Source organism: Juglans regia, chromosome 15 (assembly GCF_001411555.2).
Source record: "Juglans regia cultivar Chandler chromosome 15, Walnut 2.0, whole genome shotgun sequence".
NCBI classification, from domain to species: domain Eukaryota; kingdom Viridiplantae; phylum Streptophyta; class Magnoliopsida; order Fagales; family Juglandaceae; genus Juglans; species Juglans regia.
The window spans coordinates 20,058,620-20,081,824 of record NC_049915.1 but is presented as its reverse complement, the minus strand read 5'-3'; the positions used below and the strand labels follow the sequence as shown (position 1 = coordinate 20,081,824).

General features: G+C 36.7%; 3 protein-coding genes across 3 annotated transcripts; all 3 read right to left on the bottom strand.

Annotated features, from left to right (window-relative positions):
• Positions 1–1,689: 1,689 nt before the first annotated feature.
• Positions 1,690–4,890, bottom strand: LOC109001152 (putative pentatricopeptide repeat-containing protein At1g68930). The gene is made up of 3 exons (XM_018978308.2): positions 4,824–4,890; positions 2,164–4,693; positions 1,690–2,048 (listed from the first exon to the last, which is right to left on the bottom strand). The coding sequence occupies exon 2, from the start codon at positions 4,650–4,652 to the stop codon at positions 2,397–2,399; it is 2,256 nt and encodes a 751-aa protein (XP_018833853.1). The 5' UTR covers positions 4,653–4,693; positions 4,824–4,890; the 3' UTR covers positions 1,690–2,048; positions 2,164–2,396.
• A 2,409-nt stretch (positions 4,891–7,299) lies between these two features.
• Positions 7,300–9,292, bottom strand: LOC109001171 (putative glycerol-3-phosphate transporter 5). Its single transcript, XM_018978347.2, has 2 exons — positions 8,139–9,292; positions 7,300–7,878 (listed from the first exon to the last, which is right to left on the bottom strand). The coding sequence occupies exons 1-2, from the start codon at positions 9,079–9,081 to the stop codon at positions 7,334–7,336; spliced, it is 1,488 nt and encodes a 495-aa protein (XP_018833892.1). The 5' UTR covers positions 9,082–9,292; the 3' UTR covers positions 7,300–7,333.
• A 290-nt stretch (positions 9,293–9,582) lies between these two features.
• Positions 9,583–19,301, bottom strand: LOC109001135 (110 kDa U5 small nuclear ribonucleoprotein component CLO). The gene is made up of 11 exons (XM_018978283.2): positions 19,174–19,301; positions 18,233–18,998; positions 14,054–14,122; positions 12,642–13,841; positions 12,401–12,499; positions 12,141–12,299; positions 11,754–11,839; positions 11,475–11,673; positions 11,035–11,145; positions 10,507–10,713; positions 9,583–10,119 (listed from the first exon to the last, which is right to left on the bottom strand). Exons 2-11 carry the CDS (start codon positions 18,974–18,976, stop codon positions 10,021–10,023), a joined length of 2,973 nt encoding a protein of 990 aa, XP_018833828.1. The 5' UTR covers positions 18,977–18,998; positions 19,174–19,301; the 3' UTR covers positions 9,583–10,020.
• Positions 19,302–23,205: the final 3,904 nt, after the last annotated feature.

The window sequence follows — 23,205 nt, the reverse complement described above, 5'->3', positions numbered from 1 at the left end:
ATTCTATCAAGTATTTTCTCTTGCACGATCTCTTGAAGTTCTACCCAGATCTTAAGCTCTCAAATACTTGTGAATATGTACAGTTCAAGTGTCTCTTGAAACCCTTAGCCGACTCCTCTATAAATAGGCAATGTTGTCATTGATTTGGAGAATGATTTTGCTGACAGGTTTATCTAGAGTCTCAGTCAGATAGGTTGCTAACTATTTGCGGACATCTCGGACTGGATCACTTCTTCTAGATTACATTGAGTTCAACTCTGTTTCAGTTTCTTCAATAAAACTTGCATCGTTATCTCTTCAACTGACTCTTAGACTCGAAACATACCGATGACTCTTGTAAACTCTTATCTTATAATATGAACAAGATTTTATAAGAGTTACAATTCAAACACTCATCCTTATCGGATAAATACTTATCTTTATCGGATGCATTCCTAGAGTCCTATAAAAAGTACATTCATCCATAATTCAAATTGAGCACAGACTCATCTAATTCTAGCCAAGCATAAATTATATTTACACCAAAGATAATTTCAACTTCCTTAAGCACCAATTAAGTTTTGGAATTTTGAATTTTTGAAAATAACCAATATGATGGAATTGGAATCTGCTTTTTATATGTTAATTTAACAATGTGTTTGATAAGTTTGATACTCCTTGGTGCGTTGGCCAAAGATTGGGAGTTTTGACCTTAACTTGTTTAGAAAAGTCATTATGATGTCTATCAATAAAATTGAGGTTCCGTTCCTCTTACTAAAAAAAAAGTGAGCATGATCTTAGTCAACTAAAGAAGACACAAATCCTCAATTTTGACGGTTATATCTGTTTGATACACATAAAAAACATAGTATTTGGAATAAAAGAGCACAACAATTACCTTGTGATTGACAATAATAAAGCAGCAGCTCTCTGTACTTGAGTCATGCCTAATTACGTAGATTAATAAATTCTTTTTATTAAAAAAAATAATAAAGCAGTAGCACCAGCCTTCCCCCTTCACTGTGCAAGGGTTTGCCACATTCCGGTCCCATAATTGATCACTCTTCTGTAAATCTCGTAATCAGGCAAACCAAATAGGTTCCTCTCCACTGCCAGTATGCGAACTAAAGAATTCAAAAAAGAAAGAGAACTGACCTTTCTTTAGAAAGAAAAAAAAGTGGAGAATATTAATACAATGAAAAATTCTTCTTATTATTCACTATGAAAAACACCACAACACCCTATAAAAAAGTTAGAGCAATACTACACAACCTCTCATTCTCCACACACCATATTTTTTTAAAATTTTTAATATTTAAAAAAAAAATTGAGTTTATTCTTTTTAAACTAATTCAATTTTTTTTTTATTCATTATTCATATATTACATATTTGATAAAAGAAAAAAATAATAAAAATTAAAAAAAGTGTGGTGTGTGGAGGTTGTGTGAATAGTAGGAGGTTGTGTAAATTTTTTGAAAAAGTTATAGGTGTGGGGTGTGAGAGTGAATAATGATTTATGCATACAATAGTTTTACTTTTACTAGCGAGGAGGGCTGGCCTCTACCATCTTTCATGGGATCAGAGTATTTTATTTTTATTTTTAAATGACAGAGAGAAATAGAGAGGGAGACAAAGGAAATTTTCATGTATAAAACAATACAAAACAATAAACAAAACTAGCTGACAAAGAGAGACCTATTGTGTTTAGATTCATTTTGATGAACTGTTAAATTTCCAGTGGAATTACACAGAATATTATGCCAGTGATACATATGATTGTAACCAAAATACTTACTTCTAAGAAATTTAGAGATTCCTCGTTAGCTTATGAAGATGTATCTAATGGCATTATTGCTGAAAAAATAGGCTTGTCATCTCTGAGTTTCTTCCCAATAGAGAAGACATTGAGTGGCATGATGATGGTGATGACGAAGATAAACACGCACTGCCAACAAAAAGCGTTTAGCTCAATCACGAGTTCGAAGACTTGCTCATGCGTCACTCCTGGCCTAGGTTTAGCAATGAGTAGATGGTTTTACCTAGCCTTAGAATATAATGAATGGCTCACCTGAAATTTTGAATACCCAAAGCATTGGAGTAATGAACAGAAAGGCTGTACTAAAACAAAATTTGACAAAATGTCTATTTTTTCACATTTGATGTATTGAGAAAAAAGGGCATACCCATATTGGTGCTCCCCAATCAGAATGAGCTCACTTCTTCAGTTGACATGATTCTCTTACTTGGGGCTTGATTAATTTAAAATCTTGAGAGTTCAAATCGCAAGAGCATAACTTGTAATTTTTCTACATTACAAAGCACTTTCCACAATTGTTGATTTTCGCAAAACAAACTTATGAGCTCCGATTAATCTCAATGCAAGTATTATGTGTGGAACGAAGTCTTATATCAGTTTTCACCAAAAATCACCGCATGAACATGTTCCATCTTTAAAAAAATGGAATCGGGCAGAATCCCTTACAAGTATTTCTCTCTGGGTAATCTTAGAAATGTACTTTGTGACATTGTGGCAATCACCACAGACCCTAAGGTTTTTAAATACACGAATGGGAAGGCCAGCAGGAATAAAAATCAACCCAAAGGCAATCGCAAGCTTCTCACTATGGTGGTTAAGCATCTCTATCTTCTCTGACTCCTCAACATCATGAAAAACATTACTCATATCTGGAACATATCCCTCTTCTACCATTTTGCAATTTAACTTCTCCAGCTCAGAATATATCTGACCCAAAAATGGACTTGACCGGTCATCTGCCGAGAAAATGTGCACTCTGTTCTTATATTTGATCCAACTACATCCAGGTTTCTTTTTCACTCCCTTCTCTCTCATTCCTCTTCTTAATTGGGCCACATCCTTCCATTTCCCCAGTGCAGCATAAATGTTTGCCAGCAAGATGTAGCTTGCAGGGTTCTGGGGCTCTAATTCCATAAGTGTCTCAGCTGCCCATTTCCCAATTTCGATGTTACCATAGAATCTACATGAACTCAGTAATGTGGCCCAATCAATTGCATCAGGATGGAAAGGCATCTTATTTATAAAATCTTTTGCTTCTTCTAACCTTCCAGCTCGGCTGAGAAGGTCAATCATGCAAGCATAGTGAATAGGAAGTGGTGTAATTCCATGTTCGTTTATCATTGATTCAAAGTACCGATGTCCTTTCTCCACTAATCCTGCTCTACTACAAGCTGAAAGAACCCCAATGAAAGTAACTTCATGAGGTTCTAAACCTTGGGCCAACATTCTTTCAAACAGATCAATCGTCTCTTTGGCTTCTCCAAATTGGGCAAGCCCTGAAACCAATGCAGTCCAAGATACTTCATCCCTAATTTTCATATCATTGAACATTCGATGGGAATCTCTGATGCTTCCGCATTTACTATAAAGGCTAACAAGGGCATTGGAAACAGTAATAAAAGAGATCAAGCCAGAGACAACCGCGTGAGCATGAAATTGGGCACCCTCTTCTAAGCTTGCTAAGTTTGCGCATGAACTAATTACACTCCCCAGAGTAAAATCATCCGGTGCAATCCCATTTCTCTGCATATTACAGAAAATCCTAACAGCTTCCTCACTGTATCCATTTTGACCATAACCCACTAGCATTGCAGTCCATGATACAACATTCTTACTGGTCATTCTCATGAAAACTGCTTCTGCATATTTTATGCTTTTACACTTGCAATACATGTCGACAAGAGCACTACCCACAAAGACATTGTTTTCATGATCAGTCCTAATTATATAAGCATGAATTTGCTTCCCTTCTTCCAGAGCCAGGAGACCTCCACAAGCCGTTAAGACACTACCAAAAGTAAATTGATCCATATCCAAACCTTCTGACCTCATTTCTCTTAAAACCTCTACTGCTTCTCTACTCCACCCATTTTGTGCTAGTCCTCCTATCATTGTTGTCCATGAAACTGAATCTCTTTCATGCATACCCTGAAACAAACGCCTTGCATCTTCAACTATCCCATGTCGCAAAAGCCCTGTGATCATGGTATTATGCAAAACCACGTTCTTCTCAGGCATCTCATCAAAAACCCGCTTTGCATCATAAATAAGCCCCATTTTCGAATACATGTCCACTAAAGGACTACCCACAAATTGATATGACTGGAAACCAAATTTCACTATATGTCCGTGAACCTGCGAACCCAAATCAACACATCCATGATTCGAGGACAGTATGAGCATTGTCGAAAATGTAATCCGATTCAAATTAGTGGGTCCTTTCTTAAACATCAGCTTATAAACCTTCACAGACTCAACAAGAGAACCATGAGACGCGTACCCAGAAATAAGAGAATTCCACGACATCTCATCTTTTGCTGGCATTCGATCAAAGATCAATTGCATTTCCAAGAGATGACCTTGTCTCGAATAAGCAGATAGGATGGTGTTCCAAGAGAAGTGGTTGGGGTGAGGAATTTGATCGAACATGCGGCGCGCATATTTTATGTTGCCTAATTTGCTATAGGAATTGATGAGATTGTTTGATAGGAAGGTTTCTACGTATGTCAACGTTTTGATTATATGGCAATGGAGCTTCTTCGCTTGGATTTGGTTTCGGGATTCTATGCAGAGTTTCAACAAGGCACAGTAGTAATTGGAGGACTTAACATTAAAATGAATACGGAAGGTATCCATAACTCGGCTCTTTAACCAACTCGGCTCGGAGTTTCCGAACTCTGAAACGGTTAAAATAAAACGAGCGAGTTAGCATCAACCAGCAAGTAGCATGATTATTATTAATCAGAGTGGGGAAATAAAACGCTATGAAAGATAAATATTTCTCAGATATTCAATGATCACGAAGACCTCAATAGAGCGGCTTGCTTGCACGTATTTGAGAATTAAGACGTGTGAAGATCAATGTGCACACAAGTTCCAAATCTTAGATAAAATAACCAGAAAGCCAACCTCTTCAGAATTTAAGAGAAAACAATCACATTAAAAATGCTACTTATGTCGGTTTTTGCTTTTTTTTTTTTTAACCTTTTTAGAAGAGTTTATAAAAGTCGTTTAGCTCTTGTAACATATTCATCACAAACACTTGAATTGTAATTCAGCTTCCCCAATTCTTTTCTCTCTTTCTTCTTGTCTATATCAAAACTAACTTTGGGTTTGAAATTAAAAAAATCAAAGAAAGAGAAGTTCTAGTCATCTTCCTCATTCCCACATACACCACACGAAATTGGTGATGTGGCTTTTTTCTTTTTTTAATTAAATGCCCATTTTAGATGTTTTAAAGAGACTCTAAATAGTAAATACTCAAATCTGATCTGGGAGGCTTTCGAATTCTTCCCCCCACCCTCCTCCCTGTTCTTCCTCTGCCAACCTCTTCACGTCCCCCACCGTTTGAGACTGCTGACGAGAACTACGAACCGACGAGAACCTAGCCACGACTGATCCACCACATTCAGCTTGCATCCATGTTCAACTCGTGTCCACGTTCAACCTCACACAAGGTTTTTTTTTTTTTTTTTTTTAATTCCTGAAAGATTTTTTTCTTATTTTTCTTATGCCCTGTTTTTCTATTTTTCTTACAACTCACACAGGCATTCAGCTCGCGTTCATTGTTGAAGACAAATGATGGTTATAATCTTCTAGATTAGTGCTTGTTGTTCAATTTATCAGATGGGATCTGCAATTGGGTACTCACATGGGAGAGCAAGATCTGAGGTGGAAGAAGATGAAACGTCCATCACAAGGGAGAGGGATTCAGATTCAAAGGGAGAGAGAGTCATTAATAAATGGGGATAGAGGGGTTTGGTGAGATTCAGAGGGAGGGAGAGGCACACGACGAACGGGGGTGAAAAGAGATTTGGTGAGGATTTCTGAAGGAGGTGGGGATTCAGATTCGGAGGGAGGGAGAGGCACACGAAAGAGTTGTTATAGTGGACCGAACTCAAGTTAGACCGAGTCTGCCAAATCAACTTTCGTGTGGTGTGTGATTTGCAAACCGAATTAAGAGTAGATTTTCTCTTTGCCCAGTAATTCTTGTGGCGGTCTTTATTACTCACTCCATATAAGTTTTCCAAATCGCTTATCAATAATCAATTTTCTAACCTGAGTTACACAGCTTTGGGCTGTCTTATTACAAACACAGATAAGTTCTTTTAATCAAAGAAATATTCAAGCTTATCTTAGGAACAGAAATGGAGATCATTGGGTAGCTCAAACATGAAGTACTTGGCTGATATTCCAAAGATCAACGGCTATAATACAGTTACTAAATGCACCCCATTCACATCTGATCACTGCAAAGCCCTTATTACAAAAATAAACATGTTTCTCTGATAAACCATTAATAATGTAGAATGGGAAAATTAATAATTTTAACCTAAATAATGAAGCTTAGGGCATAATGATGAGGTTGTCCTTTATAGTGGAGTGGGAAGTTGACCCTTTCTGCTACGTTTTAACATTAGAAAACAGAGAATTGTTAATGAAGTTAATGATTGTATAATCAACTTGGTAGTGATCGTGCCGGGTAGAAAGAAAAATATCTTAGGCATCAAGAAATTAACCCAGAGGGTTCAATTTTGTATATTCAAATTTCAACCCCAATAATATATACTAGTTTCCTCCAGTATCACTTCCTAGTTATTCATTGACTTGCAGATCGACTACATGAGATCTTTTAATTTTATAAGGAAATTTAAGTTCTACTGTCCCGATTCTCTTTACAAACATCAAGTCATCAAAAGAATGCAACGACGATCAGGGAAAATTTCTTTAAGGACAATCAAGAACCCAACAAAAGAGCTAGCTTATAAGGTCCTTTTTTTTCGTGGGGGGAAAAATGAAAAAGACTCAGAGAGAGAGGGAGGGACGGAGAGTTAGAAACATGGGAATTGTAAGAAAGTTTTCTTTTCAAGGAATAGAAAAAGAACTAAAGGAAAATCTAATCTATTAAATTGGTAACAAAGGATTTACCTAATAGATTAGATTTACCAAATACGAAACAATTTAAGGGAAAATCTAACCAAAAAAACCCAAGGCTTCTAATTAACAAGAACTAAAGGAAAAAAAACCATGAAAGAAAAAAGGAAAAAGGAGACCCGGGGGACCGGGGGGAGGAAGGTGAACTGAACTCTATCCGAACAAGTAGTTCTACTGTGTATTACTTGTATATATATAAAAAGAAAAGTAGTTCTTCTGTGTATGAAGACCATCTACAAAAAAAAAAATGAGATACAACAAAAGCATACATGTATGATGACTCCTGTAACTTCCCTATCAATGTTTTGTTTCCTATGTGAGATATACTTCCCTCCAACTCAAGCGGGAAAAAAGAAAATGCGTGATGCCGGAGGAACTTCTCACTAATGGGAGCTCATGATGTTCCAAAACCATTTTCCCACATTCAATCTCTCTCTAATCTCACTTCTTGCAACACGAATCAAGAACAAACTTGCAACGAAAACGGAAACAATAAGCATAAAAAAGACACTGTTCCATCCTCTAGAGGATATATACCCAGCCAATAATGGACCAAGAGCTGCCCCAACGGAACCAGTACCATCTATAATAGCAGTAACGGTAGCCAATGCACGAGAATTCCCACTAACCATGCTCTGGGTGCCAAGATCAGCTGCAACAGCGGTTGTGATAAGTGAGTACGGGCCATTAACAAGCAATCCAGACAAAAACATCAACCCAATGTTGGCAAACATGGAGACGCTTCCATATAGCCGGTAGAAAACAAGGGCTGGAATTGATAGTAACAAGAACACAATTGAAGTAACCGCACGAGCATCAATCACATCAGATACAAATCCTGCCAAAATTCCACCAAAGACCCCTCCAATGTCGAAAATTGTTGAGAGGATCCCAGAAGTTTTATGTGACAAATGCACACCAGCAACAGCTACAACGAAAACAAATTTATAATGAATACCTCCCATTTACAAATTCAAAAGTGTGCTACAACTTTTACGGTGCAAATGAGCTACAACTTTCATGGAGATCGAGCCATTGCTTCACGAAATGGCACACCCTTCACTTACAAGTTCATGCTAATTTGGTGTGATTTGTGATAATGATGATGACCAAATTTGTATTGGTAACTTAAAACAAAAATTCAGCTTCAATTCAGTCCTAAATTCATATACAAGTCAAAACAAGTACCTGTGTGCCTTATGTAGAAGGGCAACCAATACAGAAAAGTGTAAGCAACCAGCTTCGAGAAGAATAGGCAGAATGCAAATGGTGCAACGCCCGGTAGCCTCCACGCCTCCAAGAACCCAATTGCAGCCAAGGTATCAGAACTCTCACTACTCACAAGAAGACCCGCTTCCTCCGACTCCACCCTCTCTGGCCCCACCTCAACATTCATCTCGATCTCCATTCCAGGAGACTCCAACCCCAAGTCCTCAGGACTCGTAACAAGAAACACGAAAACGACAATCCCAACCACAATCACCAGCACACCAGGCAACACAAAGGACCAACCCCACCCGAATTCCAGCACCCCCGATGCCACAACGGAACCGATGATGTTCCCAACAGAGGTATGCGAGTTCCATACCCCCATTATCAACCCCCTCTTGTCTTTCCCAAACCAATTCCCGACCACTGCCACCACACAGGGCCACCCAATGGACTGAAATAACCCGCACAGAACTTGGACCACCAAAAAGAACCCCAACCAATGCAGATCCAACCAATACCCTAACCCGAAGAATATGGTGAAAGCTCCACTACCCACCATCCCAAACACAAGGAACAGCCTCAGATCGATCCGATCACCAACGTGACCAGCGAGGTACATTCCAATCGAGTAGGACGATAGGAACGCGAGGTCGAGCTCGCCGAGACGGTGGGTACCTTGGGGGCCATCAAACGGCGGCCAACCCGAATCGGGACCGATATGGGACGAATTTGGTTCAATTTTGGGACCGAGCACGCTCTTGACGATGCTTGGGGGCTTCCGAGAGGCGTGGAAGGAAGCGTAGGCTAAGAAAGTGATGATTAGGACAAGAAATCGGTGGAAAGTGAGGGTCTTGTGAGGGGGTCTGAGGGTTGGGAATAGAGTGAGAGCTGGAGGTAGGTTTAAGGTTTGGGGTTGCATTGCGAAATGGGATGAAGGGTTAGGGTTTTGGATTGCTATATCAACATCTTTTTCACGGGGTTGGGGGTTGCAATGCGCGATTCAGAAACAGAAAATTTGAACTGAATTTTTTTCCAGAAAAGGAAAAGCTTTCAGGTCTTTTCCAGACACTGAAACCAAAGGAGGAGTCAGGAGAGGAGATGATCGAAATTTTAGGACTTTATTTCCGCTAATAATCGTAATCCTTTATACAATTAAAGTCAGTCAAACAAGTAATAAGATAGTAGTAGATTTGGCGCGCGCGCGTCTGTGTGTATACATAATCTTAGCATTAGTTACACCTCAGATCTAACATAATCCTAATATTATTTCTAACTTATACTGATATTTTTAAACGGTGGATATTTTTTAGTTCGACGTCTAATATATTTAAGCTCTTTTCCCTCTGATATTGAAAGGTAAAGGAGTTGAAAATAGAATAATGATATATATATATATATATATATTTCACATGATCAATGGTTTTATAGTTTATGCTCAACTGCTTCTATTATAAGTTCACAGCTCCTCTACTAATAGATAGATACAGCTGTTACAAGCAAGGATAGCTCAATATTGGTAGCACCAAAATATGACAAATTAATTGAACAAACTAGTCACATCGATCTATTAATCCCCCTCTCTTCTACAAAAAACACTCCTACAATTAGGATATTACAACATTTTTTTTTTTTTTTTTTTTTTTGTTTATTTTGGACTCAAGGGAAGATGAGAAGGTCAACTAACTACCCTGTCATCAACGTTACAGAGAGCTGGCGGAAGGAGGCCGCCGGCTGTAGGGGCGCCTAGTGTAAAAACAAGCACGAAAATCACAATTTGAGTTCGGGTTTGATGAACTTGATGGAACCACATTTTCGGATGTGGTCACACAAACACCAAAAGTCTGAAACGAAGTCTTTATCACAACATTTGCTGATGAAGATCAGCTGCCTGCTGAGCCAACTCCACCATCATGGCCTCATCAAAGAATTTATTAATGCTCACATCCTCGCTCATTCCCTGCCAAATTCAATGCAAATTCCAAAGTTATTACTGCATAGATGCAAGTTTCCTAGCACTACATAATTATAGAACTTGCATGCTCGGTGGTGTCAAATGACAGAAGGCACACATATTTCATCTCAATCATGCTGGTGAGCCAGTTGAAAAGACTATCATGTTGCTCATGCCTTTTGTTATCTATTTTTCCTCTTTCTTTAAAGCAAGCACAACAATCTTCAAACTAGATAATTTTTTTGAACTTCAACAATATTCAAACTAGATAATTATAGATAACATTGACAAAATACATATAAGGAAAAGTTTACTTTCACATTAAAGAAAACAAAACAGACTTCAGAGAGAGAGGAGAGGAGGGGAGGGGAGGAAGCGAGGTAGCAGGTATACCTTTCTACGCCTTGTCTTCACCATAAATTCTCGAGCAAGATGCTGAATTGGTGCTGGTTCAAGTGGTCGCAAAACAATGCTCTTGTCGAGAGGGTCCCCAGGCACAATAGCCCAATGATCAAACACTGAGAGGCAAAAGGCTTGTCCTTGAGTATGGTACCTCAAGTCGGTCTCAAAACCAAATGATTCTATGACAGGTAAAAATGCCTGTAAATCCATTGTGAAAAAAGTTAGGAAACAAGTCGAAGTTAAAGCATATACATATACATATATATATATATATATATTCAAATTATAATAAACAATACACCACACTGACCAATGATCTAAATTATTTTCCACAAGAGCAACATTAAATTGTGCTTGCCTGATACAGGCCGAGGGTACAATTCAATCATCCGAGTTACTGGACACCCAGAATTTTCCTTTCCAATTGATTTTGGGAATTTTTTACAGGTGATCTAAAGGTTTCATGCTCATTTCCCAGAATTTACAAGAGGATCTCTATATAAAGGTTAGTCAGCAAACCTTAACAATATAAGCTGGGGTCCCAGGTTGAGGAACATCAGCTGTAACATGCCCACGCCTGCGGGAAAGCACTGTGTAGATTGCAGAGACACAATCGATTGGGGTTTGTATCTGAAACAACAGCATCACAAATTTAGTAGCAGCTTCAGGGTCATGTCTCTAGACAAGTCGCATCTATAAACAATCTGTTTCTCAGAATCCCCATAATAAAGTAATTCAAAGAAGGACGTACAAAAAATTCCAAAACTTTGCACAGGTTTTAGTTTAGAAGCAAAAGTCATAAGGAAGACTTAAAAGACCATTATGACATCAAAAAATGACAGTTATTCTCAATTCCCATCCCCGGGATTATAATGATAGCCACCATTATTCCTCAGTCACATGAACAAAAAGAAAAAAAAAAAAAAAAACAATCTTATCTTGATATTATAAAAGTCTACCTCTACATAGTACATTGGTTCCATAAGGCGTGGGGTTGCCATAAGGAAAGCTGAATAGGCCACACGTCGAGCCGTGGGAATGATTTGACCAGATCCCCTATGCAGTGGCTCAGGGGCAATCCTAGCATCAACTATTTTGAATTTAACATTCCTGATAGGTTCATCACAGAGAGGTCCCTCTCGAGCACCCCATTGAAATCTGTCCAAAATACAAAATCCAATTAATGATGGGCTTAAAGTAAGTGCTTGTCATCTAATAGAAAACATCATTCCAATTACCCCTGAACAATGGAATCCTTGACAGCATTCAGCAAATTCTTGTCAACTTCACCAGAGAGCGTGTCATCTAATAGAATGTTAGGCCCCTGCATGTATGGCATTTGTCAAATGAATGCATAGAAATCTAAAGGAGGGGCATGAAATAAAAGACTTGAATAAAGAGAAAATTGTCAAATGTTTATTTTATGACATAAAAGTGTCAAAATAGTAGCCAAGACTCATAAGAAGGCCTAAAAAGATGGAATCACTTTCCTTTAATTGCAAAAACAGCATGTGCACACAGGTACACTCACTTCATAGTTTATACCTGCTCATCAGGTACAAATGCCTATATAGACTGTAGATCAAGAAGATCTAAATCATATTTCGCCTGGAAGGTTCAATTACCTGCTTATCAGGGCCAAATGCCCATATTGAGCGCGAAGCAAGCACGTCCCAATGATAGTTCTTCTCAAAGAATTCACCAATTGTTTTTCGATTCCAATCAATGCTTACAGCACCATTCTCAATTTTCTCTGCGAGTCCACTCTCCAACGGCTCAGCAATCTACAATATGATAATTGGTGTAAGTGAGCGTACTGCATGAACAGATTGCATATGATCCACAATAGCACATAGATCAAATGAAATCCAGATGGCTTCCCTACCATGGTTATTTTATTCTTTTTGTTTGGTGTTTCAGCAAAGCATTTCATTGATGAAGACTCCACCACGGTTTCACAGAATGAAACAACAGGATCTGCTACCTGAATTCAAGTGAAGCATAAGAGGCAAACAAATGGCCATCAGCACAATGTACGTCCCTCGGAAAGGCAGAACACAAGATTCGAAAGAGACAACAATTAATGGGTATAGATGTTTAAAAGGGAGACATGAGGAAATAAATACCTTGACTTCTACTTCAGAATAGAGCTCTCTGAGGTCTTTCATGATAGAATCCAAGTACAGCTCTCCTGTACCTAAAATAGTGTGCTCCCCAGACTCCTCAACCTTAGTAATGGCTAGAGGATAGCTCTTGCTGATCTTCCTAAGACCCTCCACCATTTTAGGCAACTCACTTGGATTTAAAGGCTCAGTAGCCGTTTTCACAACTGGAAGTGTATTGAACTGGAGAGGCCGAAATATGTATACATCCTCGTAACGTCCCACATCCTCATCACAAAGTGTGGCAGTTTTCATAATGGAAGCATCCACACCTTCAATGAGAACCCAAGAACCAGCAGGAGCCTCGGCTATTGGTGTCCTATCCCGAGCTTGATAAACCCATAATTTTGTTACTTCTTTTACAGTCATGTCTTCCTCATCATCTGGGGAATAACCTTCTCCTAAAACACGTACTGTCTGCCCTGTCCTAATCCTGCCACTATAAACCCTGCCAAAAGCATCAAAGACACTACAGTCTGACTTGGGATATAGCTTGGTCACATTAACCATTAAGGGCCCATCTGGATCACAATTCTTCATGGCCTTGTAGATCATAGAGTCTTTTGGCCCGGTATATATATGATCAACCTTCCTTGTTGCGGCAGCTTTGGGGGAAGGTATATGCTGAACCAGCATATCAGTAAAGCCCAAGGAATGGCCAAAAACTGAGCTACAAGCCAGCCTCAGCAAAGGCCTGACATTTAGTTTATAAGCTGCATTTGGAAGAGTGACACCAAGTTCGGCAAGAGTAGATTCCACACTCTTTTTATGTTCACCAATCACTTGGCTGTATATTTTGTAAAGGGGTTCAAGCACAAACTGGACAAACGATCTTTCCCCTCCACCCACAGGGGGTTTCTTCCTAAAAGCTCGTGCATCCGGATGATAGTAGATATCTCCCCAAAGCCGAGATGCAAACTTGTCAGCATCAAATGGGATTCCATGGAGTTTCACGTATAGTTTAGCAAATGATTGTAAAGTGAAGGACCATCCTGCTGTAGCACTTGCAAAACAAACATTTCCAACAACTGGATCAATAACTGGGACATTGCCAACGGCATAAGTGGCAGCAGCTATGTTGTTATTAATGACTTCCAGAGTATGCCTTAGCTTAAAGTAAGCATCCTTTGGGGGCAGTTTAAGTTCTGTTATCAGCCTGTCAACCTTTAAAATAAAAGGTTTGATATAAGAATTCAATGGAGTTATAGAAGCGCACTGCTTAATTATATAATGACCAAAAGGGATTTTAAAACTGATACTTAAAGCTTCCAAATCAAAACCTACATCTTCTAAACTCATAAAAATATAAACAGGTAGGCACTCCCATTTTTTTCTCTTTTGGGGGGGGGTTTGCACAGAGCGAGAGAGAGAGATACCTTATTGATCACAACTACAATAGGCAGGCGATCTTGGATTGCATGGCGTATAGCCCTCTCCGTATTTACCTATTTATCACATAATACTATAAATATCAATATCAAGCAGTGATATCATATTTCAAGCACATTCTACTAGCATAAAGAGTTGCTCTTTGTGATATCATACCATCTCATAAACTTTTTTTTTTTATAAGTAATAAGAGATTTTATTCCCCCGAAATAGGCACAAGCCCAAGTACACAGGACGTATACAAAGGAAAGACATACTACTTTCCAAAAACGAAAGGAAAACTAAAACAGATTCTGGAAATTATCTTCCATTACAAAAGTTTTAGCCCACAAACTCAAAGTACTTGAGAAAAAATCCCTAAGTTCTCCCAATGAACGTTCTTTATCTTCGAAGCATCTCCCATTCCTTTCACATGAGACAAGAAGGAATCATCTTCCAGACATGAACAGCATTCTTGCTACCCTTCCACCCTACCAATAAATCCACCACTTCCTTGGGCATTACCCAAAGTAAACCAGTCCAATTCAAAACCTCATTCCACAAGAACCTGGCCACTTCACAATGAAGAAAGAGGTGATTAACAAATTCCCCATCCTTCTTGCACATGACACACCAATCAGCAATGTACATACCCCTCCTTCTAAGATTTTCAGTTGTCAACACTTTGCCCAAGGATACCACCCAACAGAAAAAAGCAACCTTGGAAGGAGCTTTCACTTTTCCATATGTTTTTCCAGGGAAATTCATAACTCCTGACACTGGTTAATATTCTGTAAAAAGAGGAGACTGAGAACTTAGAATTTCCTGCAGGAATCCACAGCATGCTGTCCTCCCTACCTAGCATCAACTTTGATCTGTAAAGTCTTTCCAGAAAAGCCTTAACATCATCCACTTCCCAGTCATTAACATCCCTGATAAAGATAACTTTCCACTGAATATTATTGTCAATGCAACAGAAAAAATTTCCTACAGCTGCATTTTGATCCCTTGCAATTCTAAAAAGAGAGGGAAAGTCCAGCTTAAGTGAAGAATCCCCACACCACAAGTCATGCCAGAAAAGTATCCTCTTCCCATCTCCCACCTTCAATCTAATATGATTTGAAAATACCCCCCATCCTTTTCTAATGAACTTCCACAAACTCACCCCATACGCACCACTAGTATCTTTAGAACACCAACCTCCCCACAAACTACCATATTTTACATCAATAACATTTTTCCAAAAGTCATTACTTTCCAAGTGGTATCTCCAAAGCCATTTCCCAAGTAATGCTCTATTAAACAATCTCAAATTTTTTACCCCCAACCCACCACAATCAATTGGTTGACAAACCTTCTTCCAACTAACCAAATGGAACTTTTTTTCAACTCCCTTACCACCCCATAAAAAATTCCAAAATAAACTCTCAATTCTTCTTCCAACCCTTGCCAGCAATGGAAAAAGAGATAAGAAATAAGTGGGAAGGTTAGACAAAGTACTTTTTATTAGAGTTAATCTTCCCCCCTTAGACAAGTAGATCATTTTCCAACCAGCTAACCTTCTTTCAATTTTTTCAATCACCTCATCCCAAATATTAACAGATTTGTAAGAAGCCCCCAAAGGAAGCCCAAGGTACCTCATAGGGAGTGAATAAATTCTGCACCCCAGAATATTTGCCAAGTCTGAAATATTCTGAACAGAACCCACAGGAACGACTTCAGATTTCGATAAATTAACTCTTAACCCCGAAACATCTTCAAAACACAGCAAAAGTGCTCTTAAAGCACGTAGATTTTCAGAATCGGGCTCACTAAAAATCAAAGTATCATCAGCAAACAATAAGTGTGAGACCTTAAAACTAATCCGGACCTCATTACCCACCACAGAGCTGGACAGAAAATTACCATCCACAGCCTTCTCAATCATTCTACTCAAGGCATCCATAATCATAACAAAAAGAAAGGGGGAGATGGGATCACCTTGCCTCAAACCACATGAGCTACTAAAGAAACCAACCGGTTCTCCATTCACCAAAATAGAAAATTTTGAAGTCAACACACAATGCTTCATCCACGAACACCATTTATCACCAAAACCATATCTCCTCAGCAAATAATCAAGGAAATCCCAGCACACATGGTCATAAGCCTTTTCCATGTCCAATTTGATTAAAATACCAGCTTTCTCCATTTTAATTCTACTCTCCAAGTATTCATTTGCAATTAAAACAGAGTCTAAAATATGTCTTCCCCTCACAAAGGCGTTTTGTGATTTTAAATTATCCTCTCCATCGCCCTGCTCAATCATTTGGCCGGCACCTTAGAAATGATTTTATACACTCCATTCACCAAACTGATAGGCCAAAAATCTCTCATATCCACAGCCCCTACCTTTTTTGGAATAAGTGCAATGAAAGTCGCATTAAAACTCTTCTCAAACCTCATATACGAATGAAACTCAGCAAACACCTTCAGAATATATTCTCTAACAATGTCCCAGCATGCTTGAAAAAAGGCCAAAGAGAACCCATCCGGACCCGGAGCCTTATCCCCATCCATACCTTTAACCACATTAAGTACTTCTTCTTCTTCAAACTCTCTCTCCAGCCAATCAGCTTCGACCTGATCTACAGAGTCAAAACCAAGTATGTCCAGTTTTGGTCTCCAAGAAAAATCTTCTGAAAACAGCTGCTCATAAAAATTCACTATGTAAGCCTTAATGTCTTCTTGATCCGTGATAAGCCCTGTCCCCATCTCGAAGAACCTCAATCACATTATTTCTTCTATGAGAGTTCGCCATTTGATGAAAGAATTTAGTGCACCTATCTCCTTCCTTCAACCACAGCACCCTAGATTTTTGTCTCCACGAAATTTCCTCCCATTAAAGCTATATTTTCCAGTTCAGAAACCACCCCTATTTTTCTTATTCTGTCCACCCCCGATATCACCCCTTGCACCTCCTTCTCATCCAAACCTCTTAACTCTTCCAAAAGAAGCTTCCTCTTGCTATCCAAATTCCCAAGCTCCTCTTTATTCCATCTCTTTATATCTTTCTTAAGAGATATCAATTTTCCAGCCATGACAAAACTAGGAGTGCCAGAAAAATTATAGGAATTTCACCACAATGGAACATGATAGGATAATGATCAGAACACAATCTCGGCAATAATTTCTTACTCAAACCAGAAACCTATCCAGCCTTGAAAATGACCTACCATTAGACCAAGTATTATCTCCTCCCACCAAAGGTAAATCAATCAGATTTAATTCAAAAATTAAATCTGAAAAAGTAGACATTGCATGTGAAAAATATGATTCCCCGGATCTCTCACTAGGGAAACGAGTGAGATTAAAATCCCCACCAAAACACCAAGGTAAATTCCACCAACCACATACACCCAACATCCCATAATAAACTCCTACTACTATCCACATTAGGGCCATACACTCCAGCAAATGCCCATTCAAACCCATCCTCAATATTCTTAAAATGACATGATAGCAAGAAGTCCCCCACAAAATGATCCCTCAACTCCACCACCCTCCTCTTCCACATTATTATAATTCCACCCGAAGCCCCATTAGACACCAACTCTACCCAACCCACACTATTACAATTCCACAAACTCTGAACAATAGCTTGATTCACAAATTTCAGTTTAGCTTCTTGAAGACACTTTCTAAACCAACTCATATAAATAGATAAAGACTTGGTTGGCCTACATACAGACTCTGGTTTATCTAAATAGATAAACCAACTCATATAAATAGATAACTAACCCTCCATCAATATGGATGCCTATAACCAGGTAACCTACCATCTTAGGTTTCAAACTTCATGCTGAAACTAATCTTCAGTGCTTGACAGACATTAATTCTTGAATTTAATTTTTGAGCCATACCATCCCAGATTAATCTTTTTTTTTTTTTTTTTTTTTTATAAGTAAGAGATAAATATTATTGATATGAATGAAGTAGGCATAGCCCGTGTACACAGGAAGTATATAGAAAAACACCTAAACACATTCGAAGAGCAATAAATTAAAGATATGAACAAGCTATAAAGCTATAAGATATGAACAAAGGGTATACCAGATTAATCCACGGAGGTATAGGGTATACCAAAGCCAAAAAAAGCTATAAGATAAGAACAAAATTAAGATTTGGATAAACAGAAAATTACTTACCATTACTCCTTCAGCAGCATCCACAATCAATACAGCGCCATCGGCAAGTCTGAGGGCAGCAGTCATTTCATCAGAGAAATTAACATGCCCAGGGGTGTCCATTATGTTACAAAGGTATGATTTTGAATTGCTATCCTCCAGAACAAGCGACATTGGAATTGCCTTAATTGATATCTTTCTCTCTTGTTCATCAATCCTCGTATCTGTGTACCTTAAATGCTTCTCACTATTCACATCAAATGTGGACATGTGATGTGTTTGCTCAATTAACATATCCATGAAGACAGTTTTCCCGTGCTGAAGGTGCCCGATGAGGGCAACATTTCGCACCAAAATGGGATTTGACATGAGACCCACTAGAAATTGGGTTGGGACATACATAGAAGAATCCTTCACTCCAACCTCAAACTTAATATTCCTAACAGGTTTAATTATCGGTTGCTCCAAAGGCTGCTCATCTTCATCCATAACAAGCGTTTCAACATCTTCACCATAAACCTCTTCAGCAGTTGGGTAGTACTTTTTGTCCTCAGCAAGGACAATCTGGTTATCCATATCAACATCATTCGAGGCCGTTATCCAACCATTTGAAGCAGCAGCTGCATCCTCGCCATCAGATGCCTCGGCCTCTTCAGTGGGCCTGTCCGGAAGATCCTCATCTTCATCCTCTCTGTCACTCTCTTGGTCAGACTCGATTTCGGGTCCAATATAGTTTCCAAACTCGTCATATAAACTATCATCCATTTTTTTTCTTTTTTCTCCAAATCTGCATATTACACAACCAATTAGAGCTGCTTTCAAAGTGAAATTCAATTCTGACTGGGGTTGTCTGTAAATTTAATACAAACCCTAAATGAAATGAAGCAATGAAATGAATCATTACCGAGAAAAATTAAAAAAAATAAAAACAAAAAACCCAAATTTGTTCAGTGTTCACATACCGATTACCGAGAGGCGAAAGGGTGTCGACGGCGAGGGGCTGCTGACGGCGAGGCGAGGGGCTGCGTGAGGGAGGAGCTGAGAGAGAGGAGCTGAGGTCTGAGAGTGAGAGTGATGGGAGAGAGTCAAGACTGAAGAGGGTCCCGCGGCGGGGGGTGGGGGGGGGGGGCGTGGGTGTTAACCGGTTAACCAGTAACCCTAAGCCCCAATGCCCCCAACGAATTAAAACGGCGTCGTGTTCTCCCCTCAAAAACGACGCCGTTTTAATTTTTAAACCCAACTTAAACGACGCCATTTCATACATTCCACTGATTCGGTATATATAGACGACGCCGTTTGGCCTTTGGGACTATAAATAGTATCTATATATATTATATATTATATATATTACTATACTATATATATATATATATATATATATATATATTTATATTTATATACTAATACTATAAAATTATCTGTTGTTGAGTATTTTACTTATTCTTTATTAGGGATATTAATATTCTTATTTATTTTTAATAATATAATTTCTTGTAATAATTGTTCATTTCAAACTTCTAATTTAAAATTAGATTTTTTATATTTTTAACCTCTTGTTTTATTTTATTAATTTCTTGTTGTAAGTCTTGTACTATAATTCTTTGTTTTTCAGTTTAAAATCTATATGTTATTTTTGAAAAATTATAAGGTGAGGATGCTGAAGTAGTATGATTAATTTTTGCATCAAAAGTATCTTTTAATTTTAATAAATATTCTTTTCTTTCTTGAGGATCGCTAATTTTATCAATTAATTCTAAGATAATATCTTCATATTTTGAAAGAACATTAATAGTTTTATTACAAATACAATTATTTTTATTTAGGCAATAACAAACATGAGCCGCGTCTTCCTCTTCTTCTAATTCATTATCAAAAAATTGTTCCAAAGAGTTTGATTCTTTTAATTGATAAATTTTTTCAAAAATTTTTTTTTCTTCTTCACTTGACGGTGTTACAAAGATATTTAATAATTTTTCTTTTAATGTCTCAATATATCTAATTCATTAATTTGTTATTTGACTCTATAATTTGACTTATAGTGACCAATTTTTCCACATTTATAGCAAACAATTTGAAAGAACAAATGAAAGAAAAAATATTTTCAAAGTCTACCAAAACTCCTGAAGCTCTAGTTCAACGATGTAGATTTCAGACTCAATTAGCATCCAATACCAACAAAAGAAATTTAAAGAAATTAGTTGAAGCAATGTCACAAGTCTTAGATAAAGATGATGAAGAAGACTACCACTACATCAAGTCAAGTTATCTCCATCACAACAGGTCACGTCATCATCAACACAATGGGTCCTTCCTTCTCAAGCCAACTCATCTCTTCATCACATCCATCTAATGGACTTTTAAGATCCGTTCGATTTAGATCTTTCAAAGTATGACCAAATTATGTTGTGATTCCAGCAAGACTAGTAAAAAAGAAGCATTATTTGTACCATTCACATTACATCCATTATTCGTCGACGCATAAAGACAAAACAACTGTAGGCATCCATTATCAGATTACTGTTTAGTTTCACTTGTTAGAAAGAACCATTATTGGCACTACCTATCCATTATTCGCCGACGCATGAAGATAAACAACTTTAGGCGTCCATTATCATATTATTGTGTATAAAGTTATTGTTTTAGTATCTAAAAAAAGGAAGTCTATAAACAAAAGAAAGTATTCAGAAAAATCTCACTTCCCTTATCTCCATCCTCACTTCCAAAATATTTCTTTGTGTAAAACTTCCAAACTTCCTATATGTCTTTTGCCTCCAGTCCTTCTGAAAATTAATTTCCTTATAAGTTTTCAATAAAATCCAATTTATCAGTTATAATATCTATCTTTCACTTTTGTCTTTCATACATATGCATATGGTCAGTTATACCGTATGTTATACTATTAAATAATATAGGTGATTATATATTCCTGGTTTACACATTATTGGTATCAAAGCTACTAGCTATTATAGTAATACTATCATAATAATATTATGTACTATACTAATACTAATACTATATATAGTTATAGTTATTTATATATATATATAATACTAATACTAATACTAATATATTCTAATACTATACTCTACTATACTATACTATACTACTAGTACTAATATTAATACTATATTATAATATACTCTACTAGACTATATTATAGTATACTATATTAATACTAATACTAATACTAATACTAATACTAATGCTCTACGATTAGGGCTCTAATACTAATGCTCTACTATACTAATACTAATACTATATTATATTATACTAATACTAATAACTATACTATACTAATACTAAATGAGTGGCTCTACAGCCCACACATGAGGGATCCCGACAGTGCAAATTTTTTTTTTTTCATATATTTTTTTAACACTTTTATATATTTAAAAAAAATTCACAACATCATTAAAAAAACACTTCTTTAATCACTAAGTAAAAAAAAAAAAAAAACTACTATCGGCAGCCCCTTTGTGTGGGTTAGGATTTCTCATACTAAATAACTATACTATACTAATTCTAACAGTAAGACTATATATAGTTAATCAAATTTATATAGTTATTTATATAGTTATTTACTATACTAATACTAATACTATAATATAGTTATAGTGATTTATATAGTTATTAACTTATTTATATATACTGGATTACTAATAGTATTAGTATTAATATATATATATATATATATATTTATATATATATATATATCAAGGATAAATACATCATATAATATATTATCACTAGCATATATGTAACCACTAGCAAATTAATTATTATCACTAATATATATAATCAAATATATAAATAAGTTAGACACTAACATATTATCATTCACATACATATATTATAATCAAACACTATATCACTATATGATAGTATTATATATATATGTTAGCAATAATAATTAATATACTAGTGGTTACATATATGCTAGTGATAATATATTATATGATGTATTTATCCTTAATATATATATATATATAGTTTATATTAATAACATATGATTAAACAAATGTTCATGTTTAAGATTAAAAATTGAAATTTAAAACTAAATGTTATATTAATTTTATGCTATTTGATTATTATGAATAATAAGATTTTTAAATTTAATCTTATATTAATTAGCAATTAAGCGTATAATATAAAAATATTTTATACATAATATAAAAAATTATATAAAAATATTTTATATAATACAAAAATTAAAAAATATATATATGAACCAGTCCGATTCTGGCCGGTTTTTAAAAAACAAAAATCGGTACTGGATCGAATCAGGCTAGTTTGTCAGTTCACAGGTTTTTTTTCACCCCTATCAACAATAAATAGTACTCTAGATGTGTTAATTTAAATAATTTATCATCAATTAATTAGAATATATGTGCTTTAGGTTCAATGCTTACTGGCAATCCACAAAGAACCAAGTAGTTCTTTTTTATCTACAAAGCTAAGACAATATTAATTATATAACTAGGTAAAGTCGAGACTTGGGTATTTCAGTAGTAATTTGCTGTGTATATTTATTTTCTAATTGTACTATATACAATTGGTGTGTGCAACCGGCGTGTAACCAGCTGACATCAATATCTGGCAGAAAATTAAAAAAGAAAAAGTAAAAGAGAAGACATTGACTGAAACTTGGAGTTAGATATTTTGCATTTTGCATTTGTAAAGCCATCGGAAGAAGACAATTGAGAAGAAGCAGAAGAAAGGAACAAGCAAAAGGAACATTTTGCATTTGAGAAGCCATACCATTTCACATTTGCACTAAAAGGAAGAAGTAGAAGAAACATCAAACATTAGCAAAAAGGAAGAAGAAACATTTGGTTGGGCATTTCGAGAAGAAACTTTACAACCTGGTTTGAGTGAGAGCATTTCGACGGAAAGGAATAAGTCATTTGAGAAGAAGAATGCTGAAACCCATTTCAATGGAAAGGAAGAAGACTATCTAAGAAGAAAAATGCCCAAACCCATTTCGACAGAAAGGA

What these genes read in the sequence shown, in the direction of transcription:
- LOC109001152 (XM_018978308.2), bottom strand. Translation starts at nt 4,652, where the DNA reads ATGGATACCTTCCGTATTCATTTTAATGTTAAGTCCTCCAATTACTAC.
- LOC109001171 (XM_018978347.2), bottom strand. Translation starts at nt 9,081, where the DNA reads ATGCAACCCCAAACCTTAAACCTACCTCCAGCTCTCACTCTATTCCCA. An exon ending in CTTCTACATAAGGCACACAG is followed by an intron (nt 7,879 to 8,138) that starts GTACTTGTTTTG and finishes TTTTCGTTGTAG; the next exon opens with CTGTTGCTGGTGTGCATTTG.
- LOC109001135 (XM_018978283.2), bottom strand. Translation starts at nt 18,976, where the DNA reads ATGGATGATAGTTTATATGACGAGTTTGGAAACTATATTGGACCCGAA. An exon ending in AACCAATGTACTATGTAGAG is followed by an intron (nt 11,146 to 11,474) that starts GTAGACTTTTAT and finishes CTGTTGTTTCAG; the next exon opens with ATACAAACCCCAATCGATTG. An exon ending in TGAAGACAAGGCGTAGAAAG is followed by an intron (nt 10,120 to 10,506) that starts GTATACCTGCTA and finishes TGAATTTGGCAG; the next exon opens with GGAATGAGCGAGGATGTGAG.